We start from the raw sequence: 11,251 nt of genomic DNA on the forward strand, positions 1-11,251 counted from the left end.
CTGCACGTGATGGATCTCCAGCGTAGATGTGGAGGCAGGCACGCAGGGTGGGTCGGGCACGTGATATGAAATCACTCCCATTCTAAAAAAGATAGAGAGCCCCTTGAGAAACGCAGGCATTTTGGTCGTACAAACAGATCCTCCCTCCCACAAGTCCCTCTCTTGTCCTTTGAAGTGAGGGTCAATCACCGCTATGGTGGTTGTCACCTAGCCACCGGAGACTCCTCGCACTCGTGCAAGCCTGGTAATGTCTGCCAGGAGTAGGTTCATCCCTGACGCTCGACTCTCCGAAGACAAGAGACATGCATCCTTCATCCCAAGATCGCGTGATCGGCGGTCACTCCTCCATCCTTTCCGGTCCTTTCGTCGCAAGCGTTTGATTCTCGTCATCGTGGCCATATCGCTCCTCTACTTGTTTTTCAAGCATATGCCCACTGATGTTCCGACTGCGGCACAACGATATGATGCCAGATTTGGTGGACTGCATCCTTTAAGGGCTGGCGCACAGCACTTCCTTCAGCAGGATGCAGGGGCAAAAGTCACTGGAGAAGGCTACAATGGGCCCATTAAATTCCGCGAATTGGGAAAATCATTACATTATAACCCCCTGCTTTACCCGGCTTTGGGAAATGTGATGTTTGTTGTATCAAGAATGGACAGCATCGCACGACTCCTCCCTGTCGCCTGCTCTATGGCCCAGCAAAACCGAACAGTGGTTCAGTTGGCCTTCATGGGCCGGGACATGCCAGCCTGGGACAAGGTTCTGAGTCTCAATGGCATCGCTCAGGAGGATTGCAAACTATACGTTCATGACGCTCGTCCAGACTTTGCTGTTCAATCATCCTCAGCACGTTTAGCGATTGCTGCCCAGGCCAGTTTGGATCATGTTCATTCTGCAAGCCCACTTAGTGCAATCCTGATAGGCAGTGGCGAGTTCGAAGACGATTGGCTTATGAAGGCGATATCGGACAAGAGCCATTTGCTTGGATTATCGGTAATCACCATCCCCTCAGGCGGTGTGTCTGGGATCTCCTGGCTCTCTTCGCTGGATGCTTCGTCCTTGGGTCACTTTGGCCATGTGCAAATCGACATCGTCATTCATGTGCAGCCCGAGTCGGCAACTTCGGTGATACGGCTGCTCAGATCCATTCAAGCAGCAGATTACTCGGGTTGGAACAAGCCCCGGATCATTGTGGAGCTGCCCCCGTCTCCTGACTCCTTTCTGATGAACTACTTGTCTCGATTCAAATGGCCGTCTGAGGGTCCCAGTGGTGGGAGTAAACTGATCCTGCGACACCGAGTCAACACAAGCCCACTCAAACCCGCGCAAGCAGCCACCTGGGTAGTTGAGTCCTTCTACCCTAGTATTTCAGTGGCATCGCACGCATTGATTCTGTCACCTGAAGTCGAGTTATCTCGTGGATATTACCACTACGTGATGTACACATTGTTGGAATATCGATACGGCTCTCAGCATCCCGACTTGGTGGAGACGGCAATCGGAATAGCGCTGCATCTACCTGACCAGACTCCGGACCAGAAAACTCCAGCTCCGTGGAGGGCGGCTGGGGAGACACATGCCATGACTCTGTGGCAGGTGCCAGACTCGAAGGCAGCGATTTATCTTGGGGAACGGTGGGTCGAGCTACATTACTTCCTAGGACAGCGTTTGGAGAAAGACGCCGAAATGTCCAAGCGCATCAAGGACGCCGAGGTCATGTCCCCCGAGAGTCCAGCATGGGTGCAGACAATGATGGAGATGATGAAGGCCCGGAACTATTACATGCTATATCCCAGTTTCATTGCGCAAGACGACACGGCGATTGCAACTATCCATGGAGATCTGCAGCGGCCCCCAGAAGAATCCCAAAATATCGACGAGGTTGAACAGGAAGTGAACTCCAGCGTGGCTGGACAGGACTCTGGCACAGGGACGGTGTTGACAGCAGACAACGAAGTGCAACGCCTGCTGCGACAGGAACGTCCTGGGAGCACAGAGTCATTCGTCACGAGTTTATTAGAGGCAGTCTCATCTGGTTCGGGGGATCAGAGCTTCCCACTTTTTACGTTTGCAGGAGAGAGTGTGGCTATGTCAGAAGGGCTTGAAAGGTCATGGAGCTTTGCTGAAGAGTTTTCACGATCGCTAGGTGGTTGTAAGGGGTTTGAACGTCCCAGTATGGGAGCGGCGACTCTTGACTCTTTGTTCTGTGACTCGGACATGTGAGATTTGCATGGCTGGGTTCAAGGACAGCAGCGACAGTGGAGCGTGTATCTGTAACAATAGGCATTAATAATGTGAAAGAATGTGAGGGGAAATGGCAGGGGTCGGGTTAGGTTTGAAGATGAAAGCGACGATCATCTGTAAGGGTTGACGATCGACGATCAGCGTGGCTTGAGGGTGTCCGTCGCAGTGCAGAGTGCGCAGTGCACGGAGGTCAGGTAACTCGGTGGAGAGGAGATCTTTTGTGTGCAAGATACGGAGGCAATGGAGGGTCAGGGTAGGAAGGCTCTTCAGAAGATCAATCATTCATCAGGCCGTTGAAGCCGGGAAGGGCCGAAGCTGAAGTAGGTATGTCGACGCCTCTGGCCTTTGTTACAACAATTGTACAATATATTGATCGAGGAACAAGAGATGCATCGAGAACAATCTATCGTGTGTAATAATACGAGGAAGGTACCTTCCTAGCCACTTGTGCCGCTCTTGCCCCAGTGTTAGCCACCCCAGCTTGTCAACCCTGGAAGGAGCGTCGGAGTCCATGGCTTTGGCTCATGACATGAAGGATGTGTCCTTCCAAGCATCAGCATGACTCCTTGCTCCAGACCCAATTGTTTCGACAGGGTCGCCATGCGAGTTGATGTGCCACTTGTGCTTGGGAACTATACCCCTCACTTACAGCATTCTGGCATGTCACGCATCTATAACTGGGGTGGGACCGCAGATCCACAGGTTAGCAGACTGGAAATTCCCTGACTCAAGGTGATCATTCCAGGTAGATCGTGCACAAGCTACGAGTGTCCATTACTCTACTCACTGTTTGCCTGTTCTGTTTCCTAGAACAGCAACATGAAGTTCCTAGGTATCTAGGTAGAGAGAAGTTACTCGACGGGTGGTGGTGGTATGTAGGTCCCCAACAAGAAGTGTAACGGACGCATAGGCGTAGGTGCCGTGGACGGGGATGTGCATACTGCATGACATGGGTTTCCAGGATCCCCAGGCAATGTGGACGCGCTTTAATTCACCCAAGGCCAATTAAAGACCTTTAGGCGACGCTTGGCGGGGATCTGCGGCGTCTCTGACCACTCATATCACTGAGCAACTCCCCCCGGCGTCCTCCCGTGGCCCCCCCATCACATGTCGCCCTGCCCCTCCATCTCGTGTGCCGCAGTGGCCGCTACTGCAAGCCTTCTCTTCCGCGCCCACCCAAGCCGGCCGTCCATAATGTTATCGGTTCGATCCAAGTCGCCGACCGTCGATGCTCGCCAGTGAAAAGGGACCAAGCAACTCTACTCACTCGAATGCCGTCGATTGCTGCTCAACTGTTGGAGGCTTTAGATCCACTCATCCAGCCGCCAGGTCTGCCATATGGTCTGGGCTCAACTTTTGAACAAGGGATCTGCTCCACCCTCCCCAGATGCCTCAATTGTGTCTGTGCCACAGTCCGCTGCTACTGATGGTCCTACGGCTGGTCCTACTGCTTCTACCTCCGTACTGACTCTGCTCCTGCTGTTGTTGCTAATGCTTGCTGCTGGTGGCTCCTGCTTTGCCGGCCCCTCCACTCCATTCCCAGATGTCGATTGCTCCTGCCCATCATTTTGATGTCGCAGTTGCCTCTTACACAAGTCGTACCACAATCTCCTCCCCACCAGAATCTGGGGAAGTTCTTTGTTCTCTTTTTCTGTTTTGTTGCCTCAGATTCCAGGCTGTTCATCCCACCTCTTGTTTGTTGACTCGTCTTTGATTCACACTCTCGTGCTACTATTGTGCCAACTACGTCAACTATTTCCCCTACCAACATCACACTCGATTGGGCTTATCAATCTCCACTGCTACCCCTCTTGCTTTCCATCATCACCACGACCCTTGTCTGGCTAGGACTCCTGCCGCCACAGGATGAGCCTTTGAGCACTCGGCGACGACGACAGTGACCTTATACCTCACCAGGCTTGTTCTTTGTGCTAGCGATTGAGAGTATGGCTACAGTGGTGGTGCAACAACAACAATCAGCCATCCGACAGTCCACTCCACCTCCCTTGGGTCCAACCCTGACCCTCAATCGACCCTCGACACCCGTTCCCAACAAACACCTCCCATATTGTCCTCCAGGCCCTATCCCATCACAGTCTCAGATCACTCCACCAAACTCGCCCCCCCTACATAAAATTGTCCAGAAGCCCAGCTCACTACTCCATCCTCCCACTGCCTATCAAAAGCTGTGCAACTCTCCACCCATCTATGGCATATCCGCCAAAGAACTCGCCGATGCCCTAAACCACCACTCCTCTCAACCACTCCCCAACCCAGGCTCCGTCTTCCCCTGGCTACATGGTCTTCACCCAGATAACCATATTCAATTGGCCTTCTTCGTGGCCAGAAAGAGGTCTCTCCGCAAAGTCCCAAAATGTCTGCGAAGTATCACTATTATCAAGGCTGGAGGCGACCTGAGTCGGTCTCGTATCAAGGGCGCTGTTGCACCCGACGAGATCCTCAACCTGTCTGAATCCAATGGCAAAGGCTTCCTCGATTGTGACCCTCCAGAAGGCTTTTCCGTCCGTAATTTCCACATCCAAGCCGCCAAAATGGCCCTTGTCTCCGATATTGTCATTTATGGTGATGAGGACACCGACCACCGCATCATCAAGTCCGTCGCTGAGAGAACCGCCGCTGTACAGAAGAAATGGCGAAGGGAGCTGGAATCCTCCGGCCAATCCCCCGAAACTTTCAACACCTTTCTTCTGATGCAAACCTTCGAGGACTTTGAGCAAGACTATCCTGAGTTGGTCGCTGTTGACTCCAGTGGCAAGTCTACAGAGCACACCCTTGACTTCCTCCAGCAGGAGAGGCGAGAGATGTGTGCCATGTCCAAAGCATCTGAAATCACTCAGGGCTTCTTCCAGGGCCCTTCTCCCGGGCCCTTTACCATTCCCACCTCCTCCATGGATGATCCTACCTTTGACCTGTACGTCGAGGCTAGTGACCACGCCTCCCTGCCCGATGACAAGCTACTTGCAGCAAAGTTGAAACAGCTGGAGGACAGGGACGATGACGAACCCGTTCATTTGTCCTTTCCCAGCTCCGGCAGTATCCTGCCACCTTCGTGGTCCCAAACCGAGGTCGATGGGATTTTGAGAATGTGTCGATGGTTGTATAATGTGACCCACCATGTCAAGCCCGTCGCTCGAACAAAAGACCGGGATGGCAACATTCAGATGACCGACTTTTCGCCCTCGCGCCGGGTTTTGCTGCACTGTGCAGATGGGTATACGGAAACCTCCATGCTTGCCGTCGCCTATTTCATGTATGCCGAATGTCTTCCGCTTCACGAAGCCTGGATTCGACTTCATTGCGACAAGAAAAGAAATTTCTTTGCTTATCCTTCCGACGTTGCTCTACTAAAAGCCATTCAAGAACGTATTTTGAGAGAAAGTCCCCGATCGGCGGAAACGACCCTACCTTTAGAGAAACCTCCTGCTTGGCTGTCTAAACTAGATGGCAGTCTGCCCAGTCGCATATTGCCATATATGTATCTGGGAAATCTCACACATGCCAACAATCCCGAAATGCTGAGATTGCTGGGTATCCGACGCATCCTCAGTGTTGGCGAGCCTGTTTCTTGGACCGACGCAGAAGTCAAGTCCTGGGGTCGAGAAAATGTCATGATGGTTGATCGGGTTCAAGACAATGGGATTGACGAGCTGACGACAGAAATGGAGCGATGTCTTGATTTTATTCGTGAGTGCCGCGTAACAGTCGCCCAGTGGCCAATCATCTAACCAGAATGTCTTATAGGCAGAGGAAAATCAGACGGGACCGCCACTCTAGTCCACTGTCGAGTGGGGGTCAGTAGGTCCGCCACCATCTGTATCGCAGAAGTCATGGCAAGTCAAGGGTTAAGTTTCCCTCGTGCATAGTAAGTCTTGTCCACTGGAATGACGCTTGATGTTCGAGAACTCATGCGTGCCTTAGCTGCTTTGTCCGAGCCCGTCGCCTCAATGTCATCATTCAACCCCATCTGAGGTTCGTGTATGAGTTGATGAAATGGGATGACCAATTACAAACCTCTCGCGGGGAGCAGGTCAAGCGTGAGCTTGATTGGGCCGTTGTTGCAAGAGAAATTGCTGCTATGAACCGACCGTACGCAAGAACTTGAACCAGAAGGCAGGTGGTGCACAGCGCCGCAATGTCCCAGTCTTTCTATTGTGCTCTTAGAGAGCATTGATGTCTGGTCATCATACGGTTTGTTGAGCCACGCAGCTCTGGTCAGGAATGACTGGGCACGGACGCAGTCTTTGTGGTTCACATGCTCACATACCGACGGCGAAAAGCAATTATGTACTTGACGATGACGAAATGAGATTTATGAAATCAGGGTTAAGGATCGGGCACAGGGATTGGAGGTCCGGCGAGACTCTCTCTGTATATGATATTATGAGATAATGAGCCAGTCGTCTTGCTGTGGAGATAGCAGCGTGTTGGGTCAAACACTGGAACTGAACGGGTTTGGATTTTTGAGTGGCGGTGGAGCTTGAGGTCTATAAGAAACTATGGGAACAGACACACTTGGCTTCTGTTGAAGATTGGTCAGAGGCTGGGAATATTTTGGAAGCTCTGAACAGGGCACAGGCTACGTATTGTGGTCGAATATTGTGGCAGTTCAAGTCTGGTCACACACGCTGGCTGATGGTGCTGTCAAGTATTTCAGCATCGTGTCAACAGGCTACTTGGATCCCCACAGATATTTGTACAGCAAAAGGTCAGGAATTAACAGGATTGCCACATGCATGTGGTCCTATCGAGATCCAGGGACGATATGACAATTCAGTTCGTTGTGCTCCGGCCATCAGTCTTGTTGAGCAGCCATGTCGCCTTGTATGTTTAGTCTGCTTCCAGACGCAGGGAGACACCAGAGTCTGTGGGTTTCTGGGTTTCTGGGTTTCTTCTCGACCTTTTGAACACCTTGGTCGTTTGTTTACTTTCGGGTATTTGACTCTGATGATTACTGTTTACTGTCTTAGCAGCCATGGTCGACTTGATTTTTTTTTGTTCACTGATTCTTTGGCCAATCGCTCTAGCAACAGAGCCGGAAGATATACAAGTTATATTATTAGGTCAATGTCCAACTAGTACAAAGACATTTTCGATCCATGATCTCTATCTTTTGCTATGTCGCGAACCTCGAAGACGCCAGCAATTACATTCGCTTTGACATTGCTCGGACCATCTACCCAGATTTAAGCATCAGGTAATTATGATCGTGGAATCTCTTCCACCATCACTTGGCCTCCTCAGAGCTTCTCTGCACGCTCACGGAGCTCGTCGGCCAGCCTTTCCAAATAAGCTTTGGCGATAGACTTCGGAATCTCGCCTGAGAGAATCACTTGGTCAGAATCAGTTGGTGAGGCGGTGGTAGCTATAGTGTCCTTATCATGTGCCCCGTTAACGACAGAACTTGCAGTTGGCTCGGCGTTCTGCTTCAAATTCGCTGCGCCTGTGTGACTGGCACCACTCTTGGATACGAATCGCCGGACAATCTTCTCCAGGTCTCGACGTCCATCTTCATAGGCAGCAAGATCACGATTGCCATAAACGTCCCGTCCGACTTGATATTTCGAAGAAGCTAGACTTCGGAAGAAGATGTTGATCGATATATTGACGCGTGACGTGGCTGGATCGTCGCTGGCATCAGTGTTCGTCCCAGATTTATTAGGTCGAGGTGTCGGAAGCGGTGTTGCGGTATGCGCCCAAAGTGGTGGGATGAATAGGGCTTCGCCTGGCCGCAGGATGACGGTGTGTGGGTGCGTATTAGGAATTGCCTTCAGTCGGTCCTCTTCGTGATCTGAATCGTGGGCGGGCTCCAAAACACTGATGGTCGAGGTCGTGGAACCGGATGGGAAAGATAAATGTTTGATATCTTCCGGAGGGAAGAGGATCAGTTTCCGCGTCCCTCGGATTTGGAATAGAACGTTCGCCATGACGTCGTAGTGAAGCCACATGCTTACGTTGGCGCTGATGCGCAAAACGCTGCTGTGCATTTGGCGCTGTATCAAGTCCAGCACTGGGTCAAGATGAAAGTCTGGGGCAATCGATGGCCAGTCGTTGGTGAAATTAGCGGGACTCTGCGCAGGCTTTGTGGCAGAGATTGATCGCAGATAGAGATGAGCATTAGGATTGGCCTCACACTGCCGCAAGAACTCATGAAATGCAATCGTCACGTAAGAAAAGTCTTTTCGTTGAAAGTTCATGATTCTGCTGCCAGCGGCGTGAACTACAACCTTGTGGTCCGCCGGGAGCTGAGAGTGAAGATAAGATGGGGTCCAGAGAGAGACACAGGGGCCCAGCTTGAGGCCACTGAGAAGTCGTGGCGTTGATTCCTCTATAATCTTGTACAGGTCTTGCTCAGTCGGTTGGCGTATACACTTGAGTGCGACGGGAATTTGAACCGAGGATTCTTTTTGGTCGATAAGGGATGTCTTGGACGTGCTGGGCACAAGAGCCCAATGTGAGCCAACACCAGCTTCTCGGTCATATAAGAGCCAGCAGCCAGCGTTCCAGAAAGCCCCGAAGCTGAAACATACGGCCCCGCCGCCTGCGATCAGTGTGGTCTCCTTGGCCGTGCGATGTGTACTGTGGCCGACCAAGAGCGGTCGAGGCACATCTGGATCCATCTTTGGGTGTACGCACGCGACTCTGAGCTGCATTTCTTTTTCAAACTCCCCAAACGCTGAGAAGCTTCCCAGTATGGATAATATTTCGTAGTCTTTTGGAATGCAACCTTGTTTTGCTACGCCTCCAATGACCAAAAGCTCATTCCTGATGACACTGTATGAGGCCCCAAGCCGAGATAGCCAGGGGAATACGCCAGCAGACGTATCGAGAGCAGATGAAGTCTTGAACCGAATGCCGGCTACGATGTTGTCACGAATGATCAACCGCCAGCGCCAAAGACCCTGACAGATGACGCCATCGTGTCGCATACCTCCAAAGAGGAGGCCATGGTTATAGCCCAGGCGAACAAAGCTGGCACCAAAGCGTGGCATCGGATCGCTGCGCAGTGATTTAAGGATCTGCCATCCATTCTTTCTGTCCCACAGGAGAACTTCGATTGCGACCTTGCTCACAGAGGTTTTCCCTCCGAAAACGACGACGCCGTACTGATTATCCGGAAGAACCACTGCTGTGGCTCTGTGACGGAACCGAGGTTCCGGCAGATCCTGAATTCGTTCCCATTTGGAGCCTGTTTGAAGCCAACAGTCCTTCATGGGGGCGGATGGCGATGCCCGGCCACCAACAAGAATATTCTGCCCATTGCCCAGAGATGTGATGGTGTGACAAGAGCGAGCGCCTATGTCTTGTGGAGGGACTGCAGGAGATTTGATGTTGTTGTCTGCCGAAGCATAGACTGATGCCGTGGACAATCTGTTTTGCATACCAATGCCACCAAAAACGCCAATAGCATCTTCACCAGGGATTGGAAACGCTGACGCGTGGTGAGTCCGGCCTTCACGCTCCGGGTTCTGAGAATACTTGTACGCAAACCATTGCGTTCGACCTTTATACGGCGAAACAGTCCTGGTAGACAGATCGGAAGCGAAGCTGTCGATGGATGCTCGTCTTGATTTCGGCTGCTCTGGGATCAAGGGTTCAGGTCCCGTCTGGGCGACAACCAGACAATAATGTGAGGCAAACAGCGCGAATTCCTCCCTAGAAACGATCAATACATGAACGGGAGAGGACTTGATTGAAGAACGTACCATTCATCAAAAGGTTCAACTTCATCCAACGAAATCCTTTGCGAAGGTGACAAGAACCGTGGATCGCTCCACAATTCCCACAGGTTTTGAAACTCGACCTGGGGGAATCCAGCGTCTTGGAAGCGTAGTACTTGGGTGTGACAGCCTGGATAGGTGAGGACGGTACGAAGAGGGGTGCCGAGCTTGGCGAAATGCTTGAGCATTGTGGCAGTAAAGGGGTGGTCTGGCCGGTCAGGAGATTGCTGCTCGAGCAAACAGAAGGTGACATCTAAAGGATTAGAAGCTTTCCAAAAGAAAAGGCTGGATTTGCGAAATACCGGGAGACAAGCTGGAGGTCCAGGCAATGAGGGCATCAGAATCATCAACAGACATATAAGTTATGCTGACTTCTGCCACGCAAAGGACCAGGCAGTTTTCAATATCCGCCACTTCGTTGAGCAAGCGACCAAAGCGTTTGAGATTGCGGAGATCACACCCAAGTGCTGCATACTCGTTGCTGTCAAGCAGGACTCCTCCCTCGGTAGGCTTCAAAGGATCGGTCAACAGATCGTTCATTTTTGGCGTGCTCAGAATCATTTCACACTTGGTGTGCATGAGTTCTTCGAAATCAACGTCAATGAATTTGGTGCCTCGGCATGCTTCTGGGTCCTGGCTCAGCCATTGGAAAGGAATTGGGTCACTGAGCTGGTCAGACGGAATGCTAGGGTCGATATAGTTGCCGGTTCCTTACTCACTAGCCACAGCCCAAGTTGATAACCACTTTTCTCTGCTTAGAGGGTTTCTCGAGAAATTGCCTCACCACCCAGTCGATGGCCCTCATACGAAGCCAATAGCCACGATTGATGGTTGGAGATCGCCGCTGAGGCTTCTTGACGAAGTATCGGTAGAAGTGAGGCTGAGGAAGGTATAACTTTTCAACACTTCTCTTGGAGACGATGCTGCTGCTGTTGGTCTGTGGAGGGATGTCAGAGTGGAATGGACCAGTTAAGCACAGTTATGAAACTCACGCCCATGATCAGTCCAGCATTCTTCTCCATGGCCATCTGGTCGTCGACTGATGCCGAGACGGGCGCCATTTGTGGAAGTGGAGATGTCATTGTGACAGCCTCTTGCAGCCAAACAATGAGGCAGTGATCAAGGAAAGGAAAATACTCTCAAGGTACTTGATCAACGGAATCCATCTTATAGGAACCGTGAACATGCAGCACGCAACACGGGCTTGGTGACTGGTGTGAGTCAGAAGAAAGATCTGGGGTATGATGAGACTAAAAACCCGGAAAAG

The 11,251-nt window shown here is 51.5% G+C and overlaps 3 protein-coding genes across 5 annotated transcripts; 2 read left to right on the forward strand and 1 right to left on the reverse strand.

Moving 5' to 3' along the window:
• Nucleotides 1–132: 132 nt before the first annotated feature.
• PV10_05103 (uncharacterized protein) lies at nucleotides 133–2,629 on the forward strand. The gene has a single exon (XM_016369715.1). The coding sequence runs from the start codon at nucleotides 248–250 to the stop codon at nucleotides 2,222–2,224; it is 1,977 nt and encodes a 658-aa protein (XP_016225503.1). The 5' UTR covers nucleotides 133–247; the 3' UTR covers nucleotides 2,225–2,629.
• A 1,249-nt stretch (nucleotides 2,630–3,878) lies between these two features.
• On the forward strand, nucleotides 3,879–7,247 carry PV10_05104 (uncharacterized protein). Its single transcript, XM_016369716.1, has 3 exons — nucleotides 3,879–5,950; nucleotides 6,008–6,128; nucleotides 6,185–7,247. Exons 1-3 carry the CDS (start codon nucleotides 4,192–4,194, stop codon nucleotides 6,366–6,368), a joined length of 2,064 nt encoding a protein of 687 aa, XP_016225504.1. The 5' UTR covers nucleotides 3,879–4,191; the 3' UTR covers nucleotides 6,369–7,247.
• Nucleotides 7,248–7,271: 24 nt separating this feature from the next.
• Nucleotides 7,272–11,191, reverse strand: PV10_05105. 3 transcript variants are annotated; one of them, XM_016369717.1, is made up of 5 exons: nucleotides 10,977–11,191; nucleotides 10,704–10,921; nucleotides 10,287–10,648; nucleotides 9,970–10,237; nucleotides 7,272–9,919 (listed from the first exon to the last, which is right to left on the reverse strand). In XM_016369717.1, the coding sequence occupies exons 1-5, from the start codon at nucleotides 11,064–11,066 to the stop codon at nucleotides 7,504–7,506; spliced, it is 3,354 nt and encodes a 1,117-aa protein (XP_016225505.1). In that variant the 5' UTR covers nucleotides 11,067–11,191; the 3' UTR covers nucleotides 7,272–7,503. The 3 variants fall into 3 exon arrangements, with proteins under 3 accessions (XP_016225505.1, XP_016225507.1, XP_016225506.1); XM_016369719.1 differs by having other exon boundaries at nucleotides 9,970–10,648; XM_016369718.1 differs by having other exon boundaries at nucleotides 10,287–10,921.
• Nucleotides 11,192–11,251: the final 60 nt, after the last annotated feature.

The sequence above is a fragment of the Exophiala mesophila genome, assembly GCF_000836275.1.
Source record: "Exophiala mesophila strain CBS 40295 unplaced genomic scaffold supercont1.3, whole genome shotgun sequence".
Taxonomy (NCBI): domain Eukaryota; kingdom Fungi; phylum Ascomycota; class Eurotiomycetes; order Chaetothyriales; family Herpotrichiellaceae; genus Exophiala; species Exophiala mesophila.

What these genes read in the sequence shown, in the direction of transcription:
- PV10_05104 (XM_016369716.1), top strand. Translation starts at nt 4,192, where the DNA reads ATGGCTACAGTGGTGGTGCAACAACAACAATCAGCCATCCGACAGTCC. An exon ending in GCGATGTCTTGATTTTATTC is followed by an intron (nt 5,951 to 6,007) that starts GTGAGTGCCGCG and finishes AATGTCTTATAG; the next exon opens with GCAGAGGAAAATCAGACGGG. An exon ending in TTAAGTTTCCCTCGTGCATA is followed by an intron (nt 6,129 to 6,184) that starts GTAAGTCTTGTC and finishes TGCGTGCCTTAG; the next exon opens with CTGCTTTGTCCGAGCCCGTC.
- PV10_05105 (XM_016369717.1), bottom strand. Translation starts at nt 11,066, where the DNA reads ATGACATCTCCACTTCCACAAATGGCGCCCGTCTCGGCATCAGTCGAC. An exon ending in ATGCTGGACTGATCATGGGC is followed by an intron (nt 10,922 to 10,976) that starts GTGAGTTTCATA and finishes ATCCCTCCACAG; the next exon opens with ACCAACAGCAGCAGCATCGT. An exon ending in ATCAACTTGGGCTGTGGCTA is followed by an intron (nt 10,649 to 10,703) that starts GTGAGTAAGGAA and finishes TGACCAGCTCAG; the next exon opens with TGACCCAATTCCTTTCCAAT.
- PV10_05103 (XM_016369715.1), top strand. Translation starts at nt 248, where the DNA reads ATGTCTGCCAGGAGTAGGTTCATCCCTGACGCTCGACTCTCCGAAGAC.